This window comes from Chelonia mydas, chromosome 4, assembly GCF_015237465.2.
Source record: "Chelonia mydas isolate rCheMyd1 chromosome 4, rCheMyd1.pri.v2, whole genome shotgun sequence".
Classification (NCBI taxonomy): Eukaryota; Metazoa; Chordata; order Testudines; family Cheloniidae; genus Chelonia; species Chelonia mydas.
Genome location: NC_057852.1, coordinates 138786327 through 138813123, shown reverse-complemented (window position 1 = coordinate 138813123; position 26797 = coordinate 138786327). Strand labels below are relative to the sequence as shown.

At 51.8% G+C, this 26797-nt stretch overlaps 1 protein-coding gene across 8 annotated transcripts in view; it reads left to right on the top strand.

Annotated features, from left to right (window-relative positions):
• The first annotated feature begins 297 nt into the window (after positions 1-297).
• Positions 298-26797, top strand: part of DYSF (dysferlin) — a 300238-nt gene continuing 273738 nt past the window's right edge. For 4 of the 8 annotated variants that reach the window (XM_037898404.2, XM_043544957.1, XM_043544956.1 and 1 more), the window contains exon 1: positions 18021-18250. In XM_037898404.2, coding sequence (XP_037754332.1) covers positions 18157-18250 — 94 coding nt within the window. In that variant the 5' untranslated portion in view covers positions 18021-18156. Of the gene's footprint in view, positions 501-18019; positions 18251-26797 lie in introns of those variants that run through there. The other 4 variants (XM_043544959.1, XM_043544960.1, XM_043544958.1 and 1 more) reach the window with 2 other exon arrangements.

Genomic DNA, 26797 nt, shown 5'->3' with positions numbered 1-26797 from the left:
CAAGACAAATCAGCCTCCTGAAAGGGGTACAGTCACCTGGACAGGTTGAATTAAATGAAAGATTACTTTAATTAAAGATTATGCCATAGGCTGAAACCTTCAGGAATATGTCTAACCAAACCTGGGAACCGCAATAAACACCCCAAGGCAGACACAGTTCCTGCCCCGAAGAGTTTATTGAACTAACAAGTTACTGATTGGCATCTCCTTTGAGCAGGAGGGTCCTTCTTTATACACTCTGAATTCAAATGGGTCCCTTCCCCTTTAAGAGCTGCTTCGCTGTCTGTCTGACAAGTATAAATGTGCCAGCCACTCATATGGCTGAGGGAACAGAAGGGAGACAGGGCTGGCTGGCTGCAGGGACATAAACCATCCCAGAGTGAAGCAGGCAAGCCCATCCCCGGCTGAAGGAATGCTCAGGGTTTTCATTCTCCATGCTGAAAATGTCCAGACGCCGGATACAGACATCAGCGACTCTTACTGTTCTGTGGTGTTTGAAGGTAAGAGCCCTGGGATAGCAGGAGGCACCATGAACGGGAGGAAGGGATTGAGTGTTGGCGAAGCAGGGGAGGAGCATTCTGCAGCTGGCACTGCCAGTTGGGGAATAACACGGAACCTCTCCCCTCCTGCTTCCCTTGGGAGGAAACAAGCATTTAAAACCGAAGGGGAAAGTTTCATTGTTGGACAGAAGAATTATGTTGCCCCTTCTTTCTGGTCATTCTCTGGCCCCGCCCACCCATGGCTCCCCAGGCCCTGATGAATGAAAGCCCACAAACCCCTCTGGTGCCATTGTCCCCATTTTACAAGCGGGAAATCGAGGTGCAGAAAAGCAGCCTGAATTGCCCCAGGAGGCTCATTCTGGGGCAGAGAGGGGAGCAGAACCCTGGGGCCAGGTCCTGCTTTAGACTGGAGTAAATCCACGGAGGTTAGCAGAGGCATGGGTGTGTCTGAGAGCAGAACCCGGCGGCAGGTTTCTGGACGTTGAAGAATTAAGGTTGCATCCTGTGAAGGATACATATTAGAACTGATTGATGGATGGAGGTTCTCCCAGGTGCCTGTGGCTTGGATGGGGGTTCACTCTGTTCTCTAGCTGTAGAATATTGTGTCTCGAAGCTTCAAGGGCCCAATCCTGGGAGATGCTGCGTGCTTCTGTTGGCTTCAGTGAGAACCAAGCACCTCTTGGGATCATGCCCTAACAGGGAGGGAAAATCCTGGGCTTTGAGCTAACGGTCTATCCTGGGGATTTTTCCAGGCTGCAGAGACACACGCCTGTGGTTTCCAGATCAAGTTACTGTACCTCTCTTTTTTTTTAACCCTTGAGTGCACAGAGGGGACCTGCATGTCTAAAATCGTTCTGGGTCTTCCTGTGTTGCGTTCAAATTGCCCTGTGCCTCAGCCCACTTATGCCCACTGTGTTTCTGAGCCTTCTCGCCAGGCCTCTGCATAGCTCTCCGGTCCCAGCGTCTCTGCTAGAACCGAGTCTATGACGATGCAAGAAAACAGCAGCTGGTAAAGCCTCCAGATCATTTCACGCTATTTATAACCCCCTCTTTGCGGCTGCACGGCCCTCCTTGGCCCAGTGAAAAGTCTCTGCTCCTGAGAATTGATCCACTTGATTCTGATAGGGGGAAACTGACCTTGCACACAGATCCTGCAGCCAGATAGGTTCCACCCGGGTCTTAAGTGGGGCCAGGGCCCCAGCACGGGGGTGAATTTCACTTCTAATGAGTTTGAATCACTACAGCAAAGCACACATGGGAGACTTCCTGGCAGGATTGCAGAGAGAGAGAGCGAGCAATTAGATAGAAGGCATAGCCGAGTGGTTAAAGCCTGGGAAGTGGGGACCTGGGTTTTATCTTTCACCTATGCAAGTGACTCACTTTGTGACCACAGGCAGGTCATTCCACTGTCTCCGTGCCTCAGTTTCCCTTCTGTTAATTGGGAGAGATTTCCCCCAGCCTCCATGGGGTTGGGAGACCATGCTAACATTTGCAAAGTGCATTGAGCCCCTCGGAGGGAGAGCACTGTGGGAGTGCAAGGTACCTGGGGGATGGCTACGATGCCATGTGCTGGGGACATTCGCTCTCCAGGGCTCTGGAACGACCAAAGAAGAGACATCCCTCTGTCTGGAGAACCCAGCCAGGGCTTTACACCGGGCCGACTGCATGCTGGGACAGGAGGTAGGAGTTTGGGCAGTGAGCACTGTGCCAATGTGCATTCAGTGCACACATGATCCATGAAGCTCCTACCTCCCTGTCAGGCCTCAGTGCCTCCAGAGCTCCCAGCATCCGGGGGCAGAACACCAGGCTTGATGCTCAGGAGTGCTGACAGGGAGTCCCAGCCTGTCTCTGGCTGGAAGGCTGGTGACTGCTGGGGCAGATCCATGGGGAATATGGCTAGAGAGGATCTGATCTTAGTGCTGCGAGGGCGTAGTGGAAGGACTAGTGGTCTGGCAGCCCCCTGCCAGATGGGTAGGGCCCTACCAAATTCACCCTCCATTCTGGTCAATTTCACTGCCCTAGGCTATGAAAAATAGTCAGTTTCACATTTCAGATGTTTATATCTGAAATTTCAGGGTGTTGTAACTGGGGGGGTCCCGATCCCAAAGGGGGTCGTGGGGGAAGTCACAAGGCTGTTGGGGGGGGGGGTCACTGGATTGCCACCATCGCTCCTGCGCTGCCTTCAGCACCCCCGGAGCTTCCTGCAGTCGCTGGAGGTTGCTGGAGGTGGAAGTGGGTCTGATCTCCGCCACACTGCTGGGGAGGGACAGGACTTGCTCTTCCCCTGCACTCGGGAAGCTTCGGCAGTTTCATTTGCCTGGCAGAGCCTGTCCTGGACTCCGTCCTGCTGCGTTTGTTTCTCTCTCTCAGCACTGAATGACACAGGCCTGTTCTGCGGCCCAGCCTTCAACCTCTTCCCAGCTGTGGCATTTGGAGCTTTCTGCCGGCACAGAGAAATGTGCCTCAGTCAGGACATTTATTTTAGTTCTCCTGGAACAGGAGGGGCCCAGGTGGCTCGTGGGTGTTGGGGACATGTTTTCCCTGCTTTCTTAGTGGGGCTTCAAGGATGAGTTAGCAGCTCACAACCCCCCCCCCCCCGCCCCCGCAAGCCCTTTCGGTGTCCTGCAGCCATCCCAGCCTGGGAGGGGAGCCCATCAGAGCTTACAGCTGAGCAGGGAAGGGACAGCCCAGGCCAGTGCGTGGCTGGGAGCGGCCGAAGGAACACCGATGTGCCGCAGAGAGCAGTGTGGGTGCTCAGCACGGGGCGCCCTCCCCTCCAAGTCAGCGCTGAGCGCAGGGCTAAGAGGCAGCGCTCTGCAGGGAAGGCTGTAGATGAGACTGTAGGGGGGCCACTGTTATCTCAGGGGGAGGAAGGATGTGGTTAGTGCCGGTCTGGGTTCGAGTCCTGGTTCTACGACAGACTCGCTGTGTGACCTGAGTCTCTCTGTGCAATGGGAGTGCTAGCACTGCCCTATCTCACAGGGATCTTGGGAGTTAAAGGTCTGAGGTGTTGACATACTACAGAACTGGGGCCATTTAAGTTCCTTAGATGATCAGTGCTGAGGCGCTGTATTTTGGATGAGACACGAAGCAGAGATCCTGGCCACTTGTGGTCAAGAAACCAAGACTTATGCTGCTACTCTTATGAAAAGTACCGTAGGACTTGTAATGATCACAACACACTTTGGATAACTATATTCTGGTACCCAAATTTCCTCCGCAACATCACTAGTACTTTTCTTCACCTTCTGATGCATAGTAACGTCGTGTGTTCCACCCCAGAGACAGTTGCACTTCAGTGGCGGATCAAAGTTTACAGCTGAGCAGGGGCTGGACATCTGAGCAGCGATGGGAGAAGCGATCCCTAGGATACGAGTTGTAGAGCAGTTTGCTTGCAAATCACTTTGGGATCCTTTGGGTTGAACCGCATCATGGAATGTAAAAAAATTGTACAGACCTGGAATGCATGTCTGCTGTACCCTGGCTGGCTGACTTCCCAGTGGCCCGCAGATTCGTGGTTGCAGGAAGGGAGGGAAGGATCCAGATCCAGGAAGGGAGGGAAGGATCCAGATACTTGGAGATGAGCTTTGTTTTGCTAACAGTGTCTCACCCCAGTTACTGTTCAGGAAGCCTTTCTTGCCAGGGGCTGCATGTGTCTCCGGCAGAGGTCGGTGTCCTGGACCGAAGCCGCCTGGTCTCCTGCTGTTGGAACCTGTGGCTCGCCCAGCTCGAGGCCGTGCTTCACGACTGCTGGCACAGGGCTGCTCTTTCTGCTAGAGGTTGCTCGTTTATACTAGGCCCCCTTTGCATGACTCTCCTCGTACTAAAGGGCTGGAGGCGGGAGGAAGTGCCGCCAACGCCTACTTTAGGAAGGCCCCTTTCCCTTGCCAGAGGGGTGCAAATGGGGCCTGGGTGTAAGATGTGCGGCCGCGGGGAGCTGAGTGGGATTTCAGAGGTCGTGTCATTCTACACTGGAGCAAACGCAAACGCTTCTGAATGTTTTTGTGACAACTGAACTGTGTTGAAACGACCCTTTTGCGCAGAAAAGCGGAGGGGTTTGATTCAGGACGCAGTGGCCTAGTGGTTAGAGCAGTGGCTGGGGTGGATGGAGACCCGGGTGCGCGTCTCCGCTTTGCGTGAGTCACGGCAGAGTGTTTCCTCACCCATTCAGACGCCCCCGCAATGTTCCGACCGGCTCTATTTGCCTCCTGAACGCTGACATGAGAAACTGACTGCAAAGTGCCTTCAGCCCCGGCTGCTTTAGAGAAACAGAGACTCAGGATCCTCGTGTGACCTGATGCACTGATGTAAAGCGAGGCGCGTACCAGCATGGCTTCATCCAGCCATTGACCAGAGCAAATTGCGCAGCGGAAACCCTGCTTTCCATCCGTGCAGCGGGTCTGCATTAGGGGGCTGTACTGGCCTAACTGCACGGATGCTGTTCTGCCCCTGCAAATCCTCTGAGAGAGGCAGGGCTTCAGGCCGAGCCGCGGCCTGTGGCTTTGAGAACCGGCAGTGAGCAGGGGGCCGGGCAGCCAGCGTTGTCCGGAGTTGGAGGAAGACGCCTAGTAGAGGGCGGCGACCGGGGTCAGGTGTGGCCTTAGGTACTGTCTTCACTGAGGATCTGGAAAAGGGAGTAATGGCACTTTACTAAGATGTGCAGATGAGGCTGCACTGGGAGGAGTTGCGACCGAGGACAGAGAACAGAGCCCTGGGGGGTTTTCGCCTTCCTCTGTAGCATGGGGCACGGGTCACTTGCTGGAGGATTCTCTGCTCCTTGAAGTCTTTAAACCACAAGTTGAGGACTTCAATACCTCAGGCATAGGTGAGAGGTTTATCGCAGGAGTGGGTGGGTGAGATTCTGTGGCCTGCGTTGTGCAGGAGGTCAGACTAGACGATCATAATGGTCCCTTCTGACCTTAGTATCTATGAATCTATGAAATAAACCAAAGGGGCCTGCAGAGACCAGGGACTCCAGCAGAAAATGACCGGGAGGTTCAAGCTGGAAAACTGCAGCCCGTCCCTGGGCAGGGGAGCAGGCCCCACAGGAGAGGCTTGGGGTGAGTGAAGAAGGAATCTGGAAAGCTGTGACACTGAGACCCGGGGCTGCGAGCGGATGGCGGGCTGGCCCAGAGTTTGCAATGAAATGAGTCAGCAGCAGAAGTGGCCAGTGCCATCTTGGGCTGTGCAGCAGCCACGCCTGGAATCTGAGGGTTCAGCTCCGGGCTTCCCATCAGCAGAAAAATCCTGACCGAGTGGAGGGAGATCAGAGATGCCTGTCTGACCCGGCCCCTGTGACTGGGGTATCTCCGCAGGCTTTCGTGTATTTATCCTTGCCCCCTGCCCCTGTGAAGCAGGGAAAGGCTATCCTCCCCACAATACACCTAGAGAAACTGAGTCACGGAGAGACCAACCGACTGGCACAAGGTCCCCCAGGCCACCTATAGCAGCCTGGGGAATCGCATGCCAGTGTTTAAAGTAGCAGGCTAATGCGCTAACCACCAGATCCTCCCCCCACAGCTGAGCCATAAAATAGCCAAGGAGGCTGAGGGTAGGGATGAGGCAAACCTGGAAGAGCTGAATCTGTAATGATTGGCTGAACCACGCCAAAGGGGGCGGGGATGTGAGACCAGCGTCCACAGCTCAGACGGGCAAACATCAAGGAGGGAAGGGATATTTTCCCTCCTTAGAAGACACTGGAGCAGTAATGGCATGGAATTAAGAAGGGGCAAACTGAGAGTGAATATCAGCAGTGCCTTCTGGACAGTGGGGTGTGGATTCACGTCTCAAAGGGGAGCAGACGGGAACCCATCACTTGGGATGCTTGAAACCCAAGTGCAGTAAATGCTTAATAGGGGACAATTCTGCCCTGGCCAGGAGAGGGACCGGGGGAGCTAACAGATCCTTCCCCACTCTGCTCTTCCTGGTGATGTTGCAAAGTGTGTGTCTTGCACAAGAAGAGTCTGATTATCAGAGGTGCTGAGCGCTCGTGGCTGCCCATCTCAGTGGGGCGTGGGGAGCACTTCTGAAAATCAGGCCGGAGATTCCTGCCTCCAGGAACACTTTGCTTGTGCGTGCTCCCTCTCGCGTTCTTACTTTCTCTCCCTCTCTTTTATTTCCCCCTCTGTGGCCTGCCAATGCTGAGCTCAGGTGCCAGGATAGGATAGAAACAGCCAGCAGCGTCCGGACGCTTTCCAGACAGGCGCAGAGGGTAGAAACACCCAAGCCCTGGGGCGAGCCCGGCCCCTCTTGCAGCTGACACAGGTCCTGAGGGGGCTGCACTGTGGGGCTGGTCAGGGACCAGTGTCCTCATTCATGAAAAACATCCGTGACAAGGGTTTAAAAACAAAAACAAACAGTGCAAATGTTTGTGTGTTTTGTCAAAAAATGGAAAATGTTTAAATTCCCTCAAGTATCGTTAGCAAAATAAATAATTTAAAAAAAAAAAAACCTGAACAATTCAGACAAAAATAGACTGTTTTCTCTTTGAAAATTTCCATTTAGTAAAAAACCCTCCATTTTCCATCAAAACCCAAAGAATCAACAGAAAATTATTGAGCGTCTCTATTCCATGGCTCTGTGCCAGGCTCTGACCTGCAGGGTTCTTTGGCTACTGACTGCTCTGCTGCAGGAAAATGGACTTTCATCCTTGTGATCCTGGTTAGAAACCGCAGGGGATTTCCTGGCTATATGGCCCCCTGTACAGCTGACTCTTGGGTAGGGACTATCACTTGGCATTCAAGTACTACAAATGCTGATTTACCTTTTGCCAAAGGATCTTGCAACACTAATGAGGAAAAACTAATAATTTTGCTTTTCTCGAGTATCTGATGCCTGGGGGTACCAAACCTGGGGCATTTAGATGTAGATGTTACAAGCTGCTGTAGTTTGAGCTGACGGACCAGATCTGTTAATTGCAGACACTCAAGACTCATAACCGCTGTATCCACTAGAAGGGGGCAGAGAACCATGACATATTAGTGTGGGTTACATGGCTCACTTTGTAACTACTAATGACCAGGCCCTACCACTTTCACTGCCCAGCCGTGAAAAACCTGTCATGGACCATGAAATAAGCCCTTCCCCGTGAAATCTGATCTCCCCAGGCTGCTGGGAGCACCCTAGCCAGTGGGCAGTTAGCTGGGAGTCCCAGCCAGGCTGGCGAGGGACAGGACTTGTCCTTCTCCTACACAGCCGCTCTCGGAGGGGGGAGGAGCTCAGACCCACCTCTGGGTCCCCACGGTTACACCACCTTGAAATTTCAGATGTTTAATCTGAAAACGTGAAATTGACCAATTAAAAAACCCTCTGGCTGTAAAATTGAACAAAGTGGACCGTGAATGTGGTAGGGCCCTACTCATGATTTAACCCTCCCTAATAAAGCCTGTGGAGTGGATCGGTATGCTCAGACGGGGAAAACTGAGGCTCAGAGAGAGGAAATGATTTGCCCAGCATCACACAGCAAGGGAACGGCAGTACCCAAAATCCTGACTCCCAGCCCCCTCCTGAACCACTGGACAATGCTTCCTGCCGCACCTGGGGGGTGTCCAGCCAGCCTGCTGCACATTCTTCATGGAAAATGTGGATGTTGTGGAAACAACATTTCTCCGTTATCGCCTGCCGGAAAATTACACAATGCTGCCGTTCAAAGGGTGTCTCATCACCTTCCTCTGCTCTGGGTGATAGAGGAGGATGAGCGGGGAAGGGAACTTGTGGGGGGAGGTGTAAGGGGGAGGGGGAAACACCCGTCTGGCTGACCTAGCTCCTGCTAGGAGGTAAAGAGGATCTGGTATCGCTAAGGCAGCTCTCCCTTCACCCAGGGGCCACGGGTGAGGCCCTGTGCCCTGCTTCAGTTCCCTGCGCATGTGGTAGATAAAAATATCCAGCAGCATCGGACCAAGAACCAGTTCCTGGGGACCCCTCTGGAAACAGCCCTCCTCTTTGATCTTTTCCCATTAACAGCTACATTCTGCGATCCATAAGCGAGCCGGTTTTTAATCCATCCAGTGCGTTCCCTGTTAACTCTATATCATGCAAATATTTCAGTCGGAGCGAGGGGGCTTGAAGTTGGAGCTAGACAAACTGAGACTGGCAGTAAGGGCGCACGTTGATAGCCGTGTGGGTGATGAACCACTGGAACGACTTACCAAGGGCCATGGGGGATTCTCCATCAGGGGCAATTTTAAAATCAAGACTAGATGTTTTTCTATAAGATCATCTCTAACTCAAGCAGGAACTAATTCAGGGGAGTCCTGTGGCCCGTGCTGTGCAGGGGGTCAGACGAGGTGATCACAGTGGTCCCCTTTTGGCCCTGGAATTAACGAATCTATGGCTCTAAGTCAAGTGTCCTGGAGAAACCCAAGTATACTCTTATCAGTGCAGTTCATAGAATATCAGGGTTGGAAGGGACCTCAGGAGGTCATCTAGTCCAACCCCCTGCTCAAAGCAGGACCAACCCCAACTAAATCATCCCAGCCAGGGCTTTGTCAACCCTGACCTTAAAAACTTCTAAGGAAGGCGATTCCACCACCTCCCTAGGTAACGCATTCCAGTGTTTCACCACCCTCCTAGTGAAAAAGTTTTCCCTAATATCCAGTTGCTATCAACCAGACCTGTAATGTTATAAAAAAACCCAACAGGGCTGTTCAACAAGACCCGCCTTCCTTGACACCATGCTGACTGGCATTAATTCTAGTTCTAGCCTCTAATTCGTTGTTGATAGTCTTGAATTAGCCATGCTATTATTTGACCTGGGATCAACATCAGGCTAACCCGTCTATAGTTCCCTTCATTGGACCTACACTGTCTTCCAGTCCTTTGGAATTTCCGTAGTTTTCCAAGGTTTGTTAAAAATGAACATTTGCGGCTCAGAGAGCTCCTTGCATGTAAATTATTGGGGCAGTATTAATAATTGTTGTTTCCAGAAACCAGCTGGAATTTCAGCACATCACAAAATGGATTTAAAAGGTGTTCATTCCGGGCTCTGGGGGCCGTTATAGGCCATGACAAAAATTCTGTCATTAATGTCCGGATCTGTTCGGCTTCAGCCTTTTGTAAACAACCAAAACCTAGACAAAAGAAACTAACCCACAAACAGACTGTGCAGTCTTCAAATAATGGCCAGTGAATGAAGATTTCTGTAGCACAGAAAAGCCAAAAAAAGCGGTGATGAGAAATTTACCCAGATCTACCCAGAAGATTATAAATAAATACCTTGCAATATTTCAAACCCTCATGTTCCATGATAGCAGAAGCTTCGCAGAAAACCCTGAGGTATGTAGCTTATTGGGAAAAATATTGCTCATTTTATGGTTATATTTAATACTTACATAGACTTCCTCTTAATTTAATTTGTCTGTGGTTAAGTGACAGGGGAGTAAATGTCATTCTCCAGTGCTGAGTTCAGTACCCCAGTGTGTGTTCCATCAAAGCTGTGCTCTGCGTTGTGTGATAGAATTCAAAGGAAACCTTCAAGACACTTTAATAGTTTAAAGAATAATTTCATTACCTGCTGTTGTTTCTAATTTCTTTTGCTTTGCTTCTGTTTCTTTCCCTTATTAAGTGTGCCTTGCAAAGAAAATGGAAATAGGTGTGTGCTTCCCATCCCTTCTTCCTTTACTCTCTGGTTTCCTGACGTGGGCAGAAGGAGATCTGGAAGGGTAGTGTTGCTGCTTGTTTTATTTTTCTACCTTAGTAGTATCGGGAAACTCCTGTCTGGCCTTCCTGGGTTTTGCTGGATGATCCTTGGGAGGCCTCGGTGATGTGAACTGTGAGCGTGCTCAGTGCATATGGGGAAAAGTGTTTGAATTTTAACAAAAACCTAATTTCTCACAAACATTTACTGAGCATTTGAGTTTATTAAATAAAAACAAACAAACAAAACCTAATTGTTTCCAACAGCTGAAATATAAAAATCACTCCTTTTCTCAGGACCCTCTGGCCAAGAGAGGTAATGTGCTCCTGGGACATACAAACAGGGGAATCTCAGGTAGGAGTAGAAAGGTTATTTTACCTCTGTATTTGGCACTGGTGAAACGGTGGCTGGAGTCCTGTGTCCATTTCTGGTGCCCACAATTCAAGAAGGTTGTTGATAAATTGCAGAGGCTTCAGAAAAGAGCCACGGGAATGATGAAAGGATTAGAAAACCTGCCTGATAGTGATAGACTCAAGGAGCTTAATCTGTTTAGCTTAACAAAAAGAAGGTAAATGGGAGACTTGATCACAGGCTGTAAGTATCAATATGGGGAACAAATATTTAATAATGGGTTTTCAATCTAGAAGACAAATGTATAACACAGTCCAATGCCTGAACGTTTACGGTAGAGACATTCAGGCTGGCAGGTGTACATTTTTAACAGTGACAGTAATTAACCATTGGAACTATTTACCAAGGGTTGTGGTGGATTCTCCATCACGAACAATTTTTAAACCAAGACTTGATGTTGTTCTAGGAATTATTTGGGGGCAGGTCTCTGGCCTGTGCTATACAGGACGACAGACTGGATGGTCACAGTGGTCCCTTCTGGCCTTGGAATCTATGAGGACTTGATCCAAAGCCCATTGAACTTAACATAGACGCCTCTGGAGGGCAAACGGCTTCGGAGGAGACCCTCATTGAACCCAGGGTGGAGAAACATCAAAATATTTTTAAAGTAAAAAAAAATCAGATTTTTAAATTTAAATAGGCTGTTATTTAAATTAAATACAGGCTTTTAACTTTTTTAAACTAAACCTGTTTAAAACTAAATTTGAAACTGACAACTTATGGTAAGACCTAAACTTAATGTATGCCATTAATATTATTTAAACGAAATACAAAAATAATATTAAGGGGTACATATTTGCTGCCAAGTTTGAAAGACAGTCCTATGGCTGAACCGGGGGAATTCACCGGCTCAGGACCTGGAACCAGAGGCTGTGGAAGGGGCTGAACTAGCTTTTGAGAGCAGTAGCTTTGTCACTTCAGTTTATTCAGCTGGCTCAGTTCAATGACTAGTTCATTCACAGTTAAGAAACCAACGGGGAGTTGTAAAAGCAGGAAACCTTGTTTTCCACCTCCAATCCATGAACGCACACTAGGTGTGAGAGGAGAGATCGACTAGTTCTAAAACCTTGAAGGACCTGGGCCCAGATCCACAAGGGGACTTGCAGGGCTCAGCGTTGTGGTGCCTAAGGGAAAATCACTGCAACCCACAAAGCCTGAGTTAGGATCCCAGGCTCCCTATGCAATGAATGTGGAGAGACAGGCACCTTAGCCAATCCACACAAGCCAGCCTGAGCTAGCCCATGGGAGACACTGACAGAAAGGGGTCTGTCCTAAGCCCCACCCTCTCTGGGAGCTAGGCACCTCCCGGCAGCCCGGACGTAGGTTTCCCACCTTTGCTTAGGTTTCAGAGTAGCAGCCGTGTTAGTCTGTATTTGCAAAAAGAACAGGAGGACTTGTGGCACCTTAGAGACTTAATGTTTATTTGAGCATAAGCTTTCGTGAGCTACAGCTCACTTCATCGGATGCTCACAAAAGCTTATGCTCAAATAAATTGGTTAGTCTCTAAGGTGCCACAGGTACTCCTTTTCTTTTTGCACCTCTGCTTAGTGGGCTACCTATGGCCTTTCTTGGTGGGATGAGCTAGGCACTGGCCTCGTCCCACACAAGACAACCAGGGGAGGCGGTGCCCAGAACACTCCCCTGGGTCAGAGGAGACCCAGATTTAATTGCTCCCTCTAGCAGGATTTGAACAAGGGTCCCCCACCGCTCAGGAGCATGTTCTAACCACTGAGCTGTGGGGTATTCTCGCTTACTAGCCCCCGGGCTGTTCTACTATGGAGAAATAGTCAATGGGCTGGAGCACAAGAATGTCTCTAGCCCAGTGCTTAGGGCACCCACCCGAGAGGTGGGCTGCTCCGGCACCAGTCCCTCTGTCATTATTTATCCACACCGGAACAGCTTCAGCAGGAGAGACCGAGGGAGCCCCACAGCAGAACAGCCCAGAGCTCAGCGGGAGGGAGTAGAACCCGGGCTCCCACATCCCAGCTGAGAGCTCTAACCGCTAGGCTAAAAGTTAGACAGTGGGGCCCCACCAGTGCCCCTTCCTCCTCCAGCCCCGGGAGCTTGGATGGGACCCAGGCTTGTAGCCGGCCTCTACCCTGCAGGAGGGACAGGCGTTCGCTTGCCCATCTCACCCAGGTTCACGAATCGCTCTGGGCTTAGGCGAGAGATGGGGGTCCCGATGCCGAAAGGGAGCAGCAGTGTACGTGCCCAGAGGCAGAAACCTCTGTACAGAGGGAACTTTTATCCTGAAAACTTAGCTGCTGAGTGAGTTGAGGACCCTACAGGGTCTGGTGGGAGCTTTGTGGATCTAAACCTGGAGGTTGGTGGATCCCACCTGTAGTGATCAGAAATAATCAGTTCATTTTACTAACTACAGCTAATGCTTCCTGGGTTTCATTAATCAGCAGCATTTTTGATAAAAATTTTGATAAACCTTTTTGAAAACCAGCCTATTTAAGGTTATTTTATTTCATAAAACAAAATTAAAATGTTACTTTTGCGCATTTGGCTTTGACTTTGAGTTTTCAGCCACAGAGAGACGGATGAAAATCACAAGTAAAATAATCACTCATCATCTAGTCAATAAGAAATATATCCGTCTCCCCTTCCTAAAATAAGAATGAATGTAAACATTAAGAATCTGAAGTAATGTAAGTTGAGCTGTATAAGTGCTTAAATAAATGGGTATGGATATAGCATATCACACTGCTCCTTTTCGCTAACCAGGAGATTTAGTATAAAGACTCTATTTAGTTGCCATGTTTTAATGGTTACTGTTACAGTTCAGGGTGACTGCACCTGTATTTCCCCTTCATGGTGCGGCCCATGCACCCATTCTAGGCTTCCAGTCTCCCAGCTGTCACCTCTCCTGGCCAGAGACCATGTCTCTTTCTCTCCTGCCTGGGGTTTTTGCAGGCTGCACATTTCCCTGCCTACACTCTGAATTCCCCAGCGACACAGACTGCCTCAGCAGGCCGGCTTTGTCTTCCTTCCTCAGAGGCTATAAACAGCGTAAATACCCACGGTTAAGTTGCCACCCTGCTCTTCCTAAGCAAGCACATTAATTCTTAAGGGAAGAGCATTACGCACAAAACAATCAGCGAACCAACATTCATGCTAATAAGTGTGCCAGAGATCACCCCAAGTCCCACAAGGCCTCTGGTAGGTGAACAAGCCTTCAAACCCCACACAAGGATGTGTCTGTGGTCACAAGTTCATAACAGCTAGGAGCTCAGAACAAACACACTTAGAAATAAGTCTGTCATTCATTGGGTCTTTGATCCTGGGAATAATTAATTAGTAGACAGTGGGTTTCTCCTTAGGGTGTAGTTTCAAAAGTATGGATTTGGAGGTGGGTATTTGCATTCCCCTTCTCCCAAATGTTTCCTAGGAAACCCACTCGACTAAAAATTCCTTCTTGTCTTGACTCTTGTTCAAAAGAGGTTTCAGAGTGATAGCCGTGTTAGTTTGTATCAGCAAAAAAAACCGAGGAGTACTTGTGGCACCTTAGAGACAAACAAATTTATTTGGGCATAAGCTTTTGTGGGCTAAAACCCACTTCATCAGATGCATGCAGTGGAAAATACAGTAGGAAGATACATATATACAGAGAACATGAAAAATGGGGGTTGCCATACCAACTGTAATGAGACCAATTAATTAAGGTGGGCTATTATCAGCAGGAGGGGAAAAAAAACCTTTTGTAGTGATAATCAGGGTGGCCCATTTCAAACAGTTGACAAGGTGTGAGTAACTATAGGGGAAAAAAAATTAGCATAGGGAAATAGTTTTTACTTTGTGTCATGACCCATCCACTCCCAGTCTTTATTCAAGCCTAATTTAATGGTGTCCAGTTTGCAAATTAATTCCAATTCTGCTGCGTTCAATCCATTAGCCCTCCCAGGCCAGCCCAGCTACTGGGGAGGGAGCCGGGATCTAGTTCTTCTTGTGTACCAGCAACACAATTCTTTGCTACGTTCCAGACAGTTCCAGCTGTGCCACCCCACCGAAGGCAGAGACACGGGCAAGTGTCACTGAGGGTCTGCTTCACCTTTCATTCCGGGGGTGGTGGGGAGAATGGAAGGCTCCCCTCTCGGCTCTCAGACCCCCAGGGGACCTGGTGGGGCTGGCCGCCAGAAAAGCCTTCTCTTGACTTGTAAACGTAGCAAATTGGCTTGGCGTGTGTTGGAGAGGACAGTCGTGGCCCCAACTGGTGCCATTTTTAGAGAGTTAGAGCCATATATTGTGGGCCCTTCCCTAGGCCCTCTGCATTGGGGAGAATTTCACCCACCCCCTGTAAAATCCTCCCCTGATTGCTACATGCATCGCTGATCAGAGGGAGCCAGGCCTATTGGATTGAGACCTATGGAGGTTCAGCTTTCAGGGCCACACTAGAGTGGAAGCATGGCCTTATGGTTAAGGCTTAGGACTCATGAGTTTAATTCCCGGTTTGTAGAGTCTCTGTAACATTGGCCATGGTACTACATCTCTTTCTGCTTCAGTTTCCCCATATGAAAATTGAAGTTAATAATTATTTATTTGACCAGTGGTAGATCAGGGCTCCATTGTGCGAGGTGCTGTACAAACACAGAACAAAACAACCGTCCATTTCCTGGAGGAGCTTACCATCCAAGTATTACTACATCCCGACCACACAGGAGGGTAAAATAATTAATGTTTGAGAGGTGTTCCATCTTGATTGGGGGGATGTAACTAATTATCCAGGCAGATTCGTTCATACAGATCACTTGCACTGCATGAACTGGAGGGAATTTTGCTACAGGAAAAATTGTTTTATCCTGCCAGGAATACACACCCCACGCTCACCCAGCAGGGGGTGTCCTGGGGCTGTGTTTTAGCAATTCAAGCCATTCTCGACTATAGGCCTTTCACGGTGCCCGTGCACGTTCGCTATCCCTTGTTAGCAATAATTCAGGCAACTGTACGTCTGGCTAGTGCATTTCAACATAGCTTCCTCCATGGCCGGATTGTCAGCTGCTCCCAGTTCCTCCCCCTTGCTTGCCTCTCTCCCAGGAGCTGAACACAACCCTTTAAAGAAGATCAAGAAACCACTCGGTGGGAATGGGGGAGCCAGGTAGCCCTTAGAAACATTCTCACCCCAAATTCATGGCTAGTCGCTTAGCAGACTCTTCTGTGCTGTGTCCCATTAACTCCTCATGGCCACCCAGTCTGAGGCAAAGCACAATACGGTCCTTGCTGGGCTAAGAGCATCCCACGGGAAATCAGGAGACATCTTATTTCCTAGGTTTCAGAGTAGCAGCCGTGTTAGTCTGTATTTGCAAAAAGAAAAGGAGGACTTGTGGCACCTTAGAGACTAACCAATTTATTTGAGCATAAGCTTTCGTGAGCTACAGCTCACTTCATCGGATGCATTCAGTGGAAAATACAGAAGATGTTTTTGGGGTGCATCCCACTCTCCTGTTGGATTTGTGCTGGAAATGGCCCACCTTGATTATCATACACATTGTAAGGAGAGTGATCACTTTAGATAAGCTATTACCAGCAGGAGAGTGGGGTGGGGAGAGAGAAAAACCTTTGTAGTGATAAACACCCATTTTTTCAAGGTTTGTGTATATAAAAACATCTTCTGTATTTTCCACAGTATGCATCCGATGAAGTGAGCTGTAGCTCACGAAAGCTTATGCTCAAATAAATTGGTTAGTCTCTAAGGTGCCACAAGTCCTCCTTATCTTATTTCCTAGCATCTCTCATTCATGTGCAAAGACTGTCTGGAGCCATGGAGTCAATCTCCGTGTGTATTTGGAGGCTCTGGGGCCTGGTCTGTGTGACCTACTTGTCAATGTCACCTACGTATCCCACCTGACCCATAGGCGGGGAGCATGGTACAGTCTCTTCAGCTCAAGCTGTAGCAGCCCTGGAGTTTAGCTCTGAAGGTTTTTCACTTTCATCCTTGAGACTGGCAAACCTGGCACTGGCTACCTGAATGTTATGCTTATTGGCCGCACACCTTGCGTCAGATTAGTTCCACCAAGTGGCTGGATGAGGGCCTGCCTCACCTGGGGAAGAGGGCCTGCGAGGTTTTGTTGTTCGCAAAGTGCTCTTTGGTCCTGGGATGGACAAGAGAAGGGCCAAGGATTATTAATCCTTACTGTGGTTTAGACATCAAAGGGGATTGATTGGTACCTTAAAAATACCTTCAATAGACGACTTATGTCAGCATTTGCCTTTCCACTGCTTCCTTAGGCTGTGCCCGCGCTCCATTGTGCATCTTTTAATGTCCTTTAAAGCTCTGTGCTCCGTTGTCAAAAGGAAAATCAAACAAGGAGAAGTCCAGCGACCTGACCGGCTTGTTCACCTTGTTAGCTACAAAGCCTGAATTAGTGAGGCAATCTGCCTGTTGGATTGTGGCTAGGAAGGGGACAGATCCTGCAGGATTTCCATGCACAGAACCCCATACTGGCGTCAATGGGAGTTCCGTGCACAGAAGGAATAGCAGAATCAGGCCCACAGATTGCAATTATTGCTAGCCCCAGGCAGCTGGATTGCTAAAGAACGTTGCACTGATGGGAGATAGTTGCTCTTTGGATGTAGCTCGACAGGGCAGCTATTAAATAGCTACTGGATGACTGGATTGTTGCTAGACAGGGTTGCAGTTATATAGGCACTGGCCAGCCAGACTGGTTGCTTGCCAGGGTGGCCGTGAAGTAGCTGCTGGCTGGCCGGACTGGTTGCTAGCCAGGGTGGCAGTTAAGTAGCCGCAGACCGGCTGGACCGGTTGCTAGCTAGGGTGGCAGTGATGTAGCCGCAGGCTGGCCAGAACAGTTGCTAGCCAGGGTAGCAGTGAAGTAGCTGCTAGCTGGCTGGACCGGTTGCTAGCCAGGGTAGCAGTTAAGTAGCCACAGACTGCCTGGACCGGTTGCTAGCTAGGGTGGCAGTGAAGTAGCCGCGGGCCAGCCAGATCGGTTGCTAGCCAGGGAGACAATGAAGTAGCCGCTGGACGGCCAGACTGATTGCTAGCCGGGGAGGCAGGGAGGTAGCCGCGGGCAGGCCGGACCCGTTGCTAGCCAGGGAGGCAGGGAAGTAGCCACTAGCCAGCCGGACTGGTTGCTAGCCAGAGAGGCGGGGAAGTAGCCACGGGCTGGCCGGACTGGTTGCTAGCCGGGGAGGCAGTGAAGTAACCGCTGGCCGGCCAGACCGGTTGCTAGCCGGGGAGCCGGGGAGGTGGCCGCGGGCCGGCTGGACCCATTGCTAGGCGGGGAGGTGGCCGCGGGCCGGTGGCTAGCCGGGGAGGCGGGGAGGTGGCCGCCGGGCCGGCTGGACCCATTGCTAGCCGGGGAGGCGGGGAGGTAGCCGCGGGCCGGTTGCTAGCCGGGGAAGTCGCCCCCGGGCTGGTCCGTGGCCGGCAGCAGGTGCCGCGGAACCCCGCTCCCCGGGCCCGCCCACGGCGCTCAGCAGCGCCCCCTGCTGGCCCAAGCGGCTGCGTGCGCCCCGCTCCGGCCGTGCGGATGCTGGCGGGACCCAGGCGCTCCGGGGGCCGGCGCCGCAGCCGCTCGTCCCGCGCCCCACTCGCTGCCGCCCCGCCGCGGCGCTCGGTCTCCCCGCCCTGCGCCCCCGGCCGGCGGAGCCATGCTGCGCTGCCGGCTGCACGGAGCCTCCAGCCTCCCCAACCTGGAGAAGCGGGACAAGCAGAGCGACCCGGTGGCCAGCCTGACTTTCCGAGGTGAGGGGGTGCCGGGTCCCCGCCGCTACACGGGGCGCGGGGGGGGACCGGGGGACCCGACCCCCATGGCCACTTACAGGGGAGGGGTGTTATGGGGGGGCAGCCAGGGAACACCCCCCGCCCCTGCTGTTGGTCTCCCTGGGTGTTAAGTTGCAGCAGCCCTGGGCAGAGATCAGCCCCCCCGGGGCGCTGGCAAGGAGACGGGTGTGATCCCGGGGGACGCCGGTGTGAGTCCGGGGGCCCTGGCTGCAGCCGACGGATCGACTCCGGATAGGCACCGGTCTCTGTGGAGGGGATTCCTGTTTCTACTCCCCTGCTCCCCGATGTTTCCATGCAGCCCCCCAGTGTAGATGCTCTATCCTGGGGTTGAATCCAGACGGAGAGACGCCGATGGAGACACCTGCCCTGGGTTTTCCTGTCGTTCGTTGTCTTGGCACCTCGGCTCCCGGCACCTTTTCATGTTTTGAAGTCGGTTTATCTTAAATTTGTCAGCCCGGCGGCTCCCGTCTCGTGTGCGTCTAGCCCCTGCAGTGCTCCAGTACCCGGGCAGTGAGCCTGGATAAAACCCTGATTATTATTGGAATGCCCCCAGCCCCCGGGGGGGACCGGAGCTCCATTGTGCAGGGCGCTGAATCAACAAGTAATAATAAGACCTAGCTCTTAGCGTCAGGAGAGCTCAAAGTGCTTTACAAAGGAGGTCAGTATCCTGACCCCCATTTTACAGATGGGAAAACTGAGGCACAGGCAGGTAAAGTGGCTTGCCCAAGGTCACCCAGCAGGCTGGTAGAGGAGCCGGGAATAGAACCCAGGTCTCCTCGCCCCCTAGTTCTCTATCCACTAGGTCATGCTGCCAGAGTCTCATGGGTGACCCCTTGTGCCCACATAGAGCTCCATGGACTTCAGTTGCGGTCTGCCTGGGCACAAGGGTTCATCAACATGGATCTGGGCCAAAGGGACAGAATCTGGAGGGCTTCCAGTCTAGGAGACGCAAGGGGCTGTACACAATGTGCTGATGAACTAGTAGGATTTCACTAGTCATGGGTTTTGTTGCATGCGAGCTGTGGCTTGTGGTTTTACTTGGGTTGGGGGTTTACAATTCCAGAAGCCGATCTACCTGAACTGTTGCTAGCCGGTGGGTGAGGGGTGGTTTATAGAAGAGTCTTTTTCCTACATGAATCAAGTGTGTCACTAACTCGGGGCAGTTTTTGCTTGTAGGCGGGGTGTATCGGTGGGGGAGGATGAAGAGTTTCCCAGGTTATGTTGTTAAATGGTCACTTTACTAAAAGCTCAGGGCACTGATGAGGTGATGCCGTCTTCATCAACCCAGGTGAAGGGCTGCCACAAATACAGCCCCTTCCCCCCCCGCAGAATAAACATCAAAGGGAAAAGTTATGGGCCAGGTCTGCCGCTGCTGTAGATCACCTTCATTGAAATCAGCAGAGCTCTGGTGATTTAGACCAGCTGAGGATCTGGCCCAAGACCCTCCTAATTAGACAGCTGAGGATCGGGCAGGAATTCTGCTTTACAGGCTACTTTCTGCATTCTTGTGCATGGTGCTCGGTACTACCGCTAAGGTCGTGGTAGAAATGGAGAGACGAAGTTAGGAACCCTGGTCGGTAATAAAAGGCCCCAGTGGATTTTTGCATGCCATACAGGTGAATATGGCATGGCTGTGTATATGTAGGTATGTCTTTGTTCCCACTGCTGTCTGTGGTCTCCAGTGCCCTAATATCTGAGTCCCTAATTAAAGTGTAGATGGGTCTTTATTTTTGAAATATATTTAAAGGGGCAACATTTAATTTTGTTTTTAAAGATCAAAAACCCACTGGGTGTGGGGAGCTAACAGGTCCCCCGGGCTGTTACTGGATCTGCAGGGGCAGATCTCTTTGCAGGATCGGAACTCAAATTTGGGTTAAAACAGGCAGAATTTTAGGAACCACCTTTTCATTATTTATCCTGTCTTGCTCTTTCGCATGTCGGAAAGAATGTGGTCAGTTTCAAGTTCGTTTCTAGTCAGTTTCCCTTGGGAACTCTCATGCGCCTACCTCTCAAATGTCTCTCCAATCAGTCCCAAAGGTACCTGCCTTCCATGCAGATTTGGTGCTGCTTCGCTTTTCATGGTGGCAATAACTTCCATCAGCAATAAGGAAGCATGAAACTGGGACACAGGCAGAGATCCTGATTCAGGAAAGCATGTGAGCAGTGAGCTTGACGTCTCTGAGGCTTAAGCACATGTATAAAGTTAAGCACCCGCTTAAATGCCCTGCTGAACAGGGAGGTTTTCCTGAATGGGGGCCGGTTATTTATGCTCAAGGAAAGATCCCACAGCAATTTCAGTTTCCTGAATGAGTAACTTCTGTGTGTCTCTCCTTTTGGGGCTCAGGCAGGCCCTGGCGAGGCTGAGTGGTATGCTTGGGCACTGGCCCAGGGCGGCAGTGTATTGGGCCCCCATCCTGGGCTCACGTATGTAGGCAGAGCAGCTTCAGGTGTGAGGTCTTGAGCGATAGTCTGGCAAAGACTCTCACTTGTTGATCTTTATGTCTGGTGAGTAGTTCCACTGAGCTCAGTGGGATGCCTTGAAGTGCATAAAAGTTAAGCATGTGGCTTGCAGGGCCAGGGTCTTGGTTTGCAAACATCAGAGGGGAACCTGTCGATTCACTCCCTCCCCAAGCCAGGTTTCCCCTGAATTGCTCTCTGAAAAGCAAAACAAACAGCCCATTAAAGTATCTTTGTAAAATTCTTTAAAACAACAACAAAACCTAAATTTTGGCCCACCCCTAAGCCTGGCTACCAGGTTCACAAGCCTGGATCGCAGCGCTGGGATTTACATGCATTCGGATTCTGTGAATCTGCTTGGAATTACAGTGACCATATATAGTCATAGTGAACGCTGTGTGTGACGAACAGATGGAAGGAGGGGAAGAAAAACCATCAGGCAAACCTTTTGGGAGGCCTTTGGCATTTGAGTCACTGCTATTGTTTTTGTGCCTCACGCGAAAGGCTTTTCCTTTTCCTTTTCCCCTTTGCACAAACTGACTAGCACCCAGAAACGCCGTCACTAGGGCTAAAGCCTGCATGCACCAGGGGGTTGGTGGAGTCTCGGTGGTGATCATGCTTTTCAAACTCAAACTGGAAACAAGGCTGGGGGTAATCAACCACGGAAGGTACCTAGCACAGTGATGGATTCTGCACGGGACTGGAAGGCCCTCCTGGGTCATAGCATCCAGTCCCCTGCTCTCAGAGGCAACCCCCTCTTATCATCCGGTTCATAAACTTCTCACACTCCATTTTCAAACTAGTTCGGTAGTTTGCCCCAGTGCAGTGGGAAGCTGTCCTGGAACCTCCTTCCTCTGAGAGTTAGAAACCTAATTTCCAGCCGAAGTTTACTCCTGGCCACTTGTTCTTTTTCCAACATGGTCTTCTAGCTTTGGCAGCTCTTCTCCCTCCCTGAAGTATTTGCGGAGAGCAATCCGATTCCTTCTCACCCTGCATTTTCAGGGGCGGCAGTTTGTATAAATTTGTAAAAAAAATTTGTATAATTTTTGGTGGTGCCCAGAATGGGTCCAAATCCTGCCCCCCTCCCACACACCTGTCGAAGGCTCTGGGAGGGTATTTGAGTGCGGGAGGGGTGTGGGCTCTGGGCTGGGGTGCAGGAGGGGGTGCAGGCTCTGGGAGGGAGTTTGGGTGCAGGGTGTGGGCTCTGGGCAGGGGGTGAGGAGTGCGTGAGGGGTGTGGGCTCTGGGAGGGAGTTTGGGTGCGGGGTGCTGACTTTGGGCTGGGGGAGGGGATTGGGGTGCAGGAGGGGGTGCTGGGTGCAGGCTCTGGGAGGCAGTTTGGGTGCTGGCTGGGGCAGGGGGTTGGGGTGCAGAAGGGGTGAGGGGATGGGCCCTGGGAGGGAATTTGGGTGCAGGAGGGGGTGCGGAATCGGGGTCTGGGAGGCAGTTTGGGTGCTGGGTGCGGGCTCTAGGCTGGGGCAGGGGTTGGGGTGCAGGAGGGGTGAGGGGCGCAGGCTCCGACCAGGCGGCGCTTACTTCAGGTGGCTCCCGAAAGCAACCGGCAAATCCCTCTGGCAGCAGCTCCTAGGCGGGAAGGGCCGGGAGGTTTCCGTGCGCCGCTGCCCGCAGGCACCGCCCCCACAGCTCCCATTGGTCACAGTTCACGGCGGCCAATGGGAGCTGTGGAGTTGGCGCTCTGGGCGGGGGCAGCTTGCAGAGACATGAACCCCCCCCCCTCCCCCCCGGGGCCTCAGGGACGTGCCAGCTGCTTCCGGGAGCGGTGCAGAGGGAGGCCGGATGGGAAGCCTACCTTAGCTCCGCTGCACTGCCAGTACCGGTGGCTGGGGGCCCCCGGGCCCTTTTAAATTGCCTGGGGGCAGCCGGTGGGGCCGGGAGGCACATGGGGGTGTCAGGTGGGGCCAGGGGAGAGACCTGGCCCCAAACATTGGAGCCCTGAATATTCCTGGAGCACGGGCACCATGGGCCCATCTAACTCTCCACCCCTCTGCGTTTTGCCAGGCTAAACAAGCCAAGCTCCTAGACTCTGCTGGTAAGGCAGGGTCTTTCCATTCCCCTGAGCCTCCGAGTAGCCCTTCTCGGCACCTCTCCTCCATCACTTCAAGCCTTTAGAGCCAAGACTGGATGTCTCTAAAAAATAAGCTGCAGTTCAATTCAGAGTTAGTGAACTTTTTTGCAGGAATCCCTGGATGAGGGTCTTTGGCCTGCACTATGGTTCATTAAAACCCATGAATCTGTCGATCTCTAAGTATTTTACAAATGTGGGCAAACATTTTGCAGAAAGGGAAACGGAGGCACGGAGCAGTTAAATGACTTGCCCAAAGCAAAGCAGCACATTGGTGGCAGGGGTAAGGATAGGCCCCAGGAGTCCTGATTTACCAGCACCAGGCTTGCTCTGCTATGTCATAGGTGCCCCTTATGTCCTGCCCTGGGCTGAGTTATTCCTGATCCAGCGGGGTGGTGAAGTCCCGGCATTAACTAGCCACGTACCCCTCAAAGAAGATTGATTGGGTGGTGAAGGTGTGAGGGAAGCAGCGTACCTGCGGCGTCTCCGGTAAGGCAGCCTCTGTGCTGTAGCCCAGGTGCTTTAAAGCAGGGGTCTCAAACTCAAATCACCACGAGGGCCACATGAGGACTAGTACATTGGCCCAAGGGCCGCGTCACTGACACCCCCACCTGCTGCCCCTGCCCCCACTCCACCCCTTCCCCGCCCCAGTTCCAACCCCTTCCCCAAAGTCCCCCGACTCTGCCCCCTCCCTGTCCCTAATTCCAACCCCTTCCCCAAATCCCTGCCTCTTCTCTGCCTCCTCCCCCGACCGCGCATTTCCCCGCTCCTTCCCCTCCCTCCTGGAAAGCGCTAAGCACCACCAAACAGCTGTTTGGCGGTGGAAAGCACCTGGAGGTAGGCAGAGGAGTGGGGACACGGCACGTTTGGGGGAGGAGAGGTAGCGGGGGAGGGGAGCTTGGCAGTCGCAGTAAGTAACTCGGGGTGGGGGTGCGGGGAGCTCGGCGGACCGCAGCAAATAACTCTGCGGGCTGTGTGTTTGAGACCCCTGCTTTAAAGGAAAACACGTTTATGCTGCGGATTCAGGCTGGAGTCTCCCTGGGATCCTGACCATCTGTGGTCATTAAAGAACCCTCATGGCAAGTTTTGCGAGTGTCGTGACCAGAAATGAACCGAAATCTGGTTCGTTCCATGTTATTTTTACACACGTTCCTCCTCGGCGGAACAAAATACACCTCTTCATTTCCCGTCCTAAACTGTTGCACAGTGTCCCTGTGTACTGGTAAACGGCTGTGGTGTCCCACCCCAGAGGCTGCTGCATTTCAGTCCCTATGTGATTTTTTTTTTTTTAACGGCTGTGGGATCCTCTGGCTGGGATCACTGAGCCCACTGTCTGTCCTTCACAAATAGTAAATAGTACCGAAGAGCATGCTGTAATTGACAGTCACATTCAGATGCGCATGTGACACTTGAATTGCTGCCTGGTTTGGTGTTGGGCATGATGACCCCCAAAATCATTGATCTTCCGCAACCAGTTCAAACTTCTTGTTCTTGTCAACAAAAGCCTGCACAACTCCGCTCAGACCTATCCCCCTGCCTGCCCCGCGGCGTACAGAGCTTTTGGGCAGAGTGCTGGCCATAAGAGGTATGGACCTGTATCTTCAGTCCTTGGGATGTTACTTTCAGATTAAATGAAGCAACCACCACCAACAGAGCCCAACTAAAAATCGCCAAGCAGGGGAGGGCACCTAGTGACTTGCTTTGGAAGGTGCTGAAGCAGGAGAAGAGCTGGTTCTGCAGATCACAGGAAAAGGCCTCTTCATTTGGTTCTGTAGCGCCATACCTCACAGCTTGTCTCACTGAAGTCAGGGACGGGGGGATGCTGCAGATTTACGCCAGTGTGCTTGAGATGAGACACTGGCTCAGTGTAGAATCTAGTACAGCTGCTGTTAGCAAGGTAATGCACCTTGGTCGGGAAGGATGGTGTTGAGGTTAAGGCATAGGATTGGGGGGCAGCGGGGATCTTTACTAGGGTCAACTGTAGACTTACTCACTTGGTTTGAGCAAGTCATGGCCTCGCAGTGTGCCTCAGTTTGCCCATCTGTAACAGGGGGCAATAACTCTTCCTTTCCTCTCAGAGGAGCACTGACGATAAACCAGTAAAGTGCTTTGAGATCCTCTGGTGATGGTGTTGTTGGAGGAGGTGAAACACTATCATCAACTTTTTTTAACAGGGCCTGGGCTGCAGATATAAGAGGGGCGGAGGCAGAAGAAAAACAGGAGGGAGCTGCCCTTAAACCATTGAATTAAATACCAAGGAACTGTGGGGTCAAGGGGGCTGATGGAGCATGGGTGCTCATGTCTCTCTCTTGTAGCTGCTCTGCAGAGAGAAGAGCCTGCTGCTTACCCACACCTTGGGAACGGCTGCTTCAGCTCAACTGCCAGAGGCTTGTGCTGAAGGTTGCATCTTCGAGCCCCGCTGATGACTCTGGGGCATGTGTGGTTATGCTAGTGGGGGAAGGCTGGGAAAAGCTGGAGTGAAGTTGGTGGGCCTTACTGCAAACCTTCATTCAGGATAAGTGTAAGAACCAGTCAAGCTCATTAAGGGAACCAGCTAGCTCAAACCATAGCAGCCTCCACCCTAAGCTTGGGCACATGGAAATGCTTGAGTAGAAGCAGAGACTGGAGACTGATATAGCAAATGCAGGGGCTGGGGCATTGACTGGTGTGTCTGTGTGAGAGAATCAGCAGAGAAACAGAGAGAAGGAAGGAGCAAAGAATCCCCAGGGAAGCCATAATAGCATGATACCAAGGAAAAAAAGCTAAAAGAGAGAGCTTTTGGGCAAAGTGCTGGCTGGAAGAGGCCTGTAACTGTGAATCAATCTCCTGTTTTTCGATTCCTTCTGTATTCAGAGAAAAAGGACTTCATACATTCTTTTGCAAATAGACAGTATTGCACTAAAGAACAGACCTGATTCCATCATCAAATCTCCCAATGAAAACAGCCCCAACACCCTGAAAATTGGATTGGCTCAGAAAGGGATAACCGTAAACATACTGCCTGTGGATTCGTAGCATGTGGGTGGCTTCAGCCGGCAGCTGCCATGTACATGAGGGTGTGATGGGACATGCTCCCGTCCCACTGCCAGCTAGCCTAACATCAGGCAGTGCCAATTCGGTGTGCTCCTGCAGCGTGTGCTGGGTCTGGAGAAGGGGAGCTTCAAAAGGTGAAGCAGGCCACAGAGCAGAGGGAAACTTGCCCAAGAGGAGAGGCCCAGCAGCCAGGAGAGCCCAGCCTGGGGAAGTGACCGGCCTTCCCTCCCCTTTTAGGGCAGACAGATACTGCTCTGGGTGTCTGGTCACCGTCAGGATCTTGCAGCTGGCTCTGGGGAGCAGCGCCAGGGACAGGAGGTAACTGGACCAAGAGAGAACCCAGGGAGTGAGCCCAACTCCTGTGGGGAGCAGTGGACTTGCCCAGGACTGGCGGGGCCCCAGAGGCAAGAGTTATGGCTGAGCCCAGCCTGAGAGCCAGCTGGCAGAATCTGGCCCTCCACGATAAACCCAGGGCTTCCCTGAGCTGAGCTGTGGGGTTGGCAAGAAGGGGTTACTGAAGAAAATCTCCAGACTCTTCGGCACAGGCCTGCAATTCCAGCAGCATCCACCTAGTTACCTTCCAAAACCGGGGCCGGCTCTGGAGAGCACTCGCAGAGAGGGGAAGGGCTCACCGTCTCTCGACAGTGCCCTCCTCTGGCCAGACAGGGAAGCTCCAAAGGGCCCCCCTTTCTGCCCCCCAGTCCTAAGGTTAGAGGGTGGGATGGTGGCAGCTGCTGGAGGGGGAATTGATGCCGAGAGGCAGCATCTGGGCGTGCAGGGAGCGGGGGCTGATTGCGTGAATACCCCAGGGGCTACCTTCCCCCTGAACATCCCTGTTCCCGTTACTTGATGCCAGTGATTGATTAGCCATCAGTCTGCAATCTGCATCCCATGTGTTTCTATCCTGCCTGGCCGGGGAGGGTAACATCTTTTTTG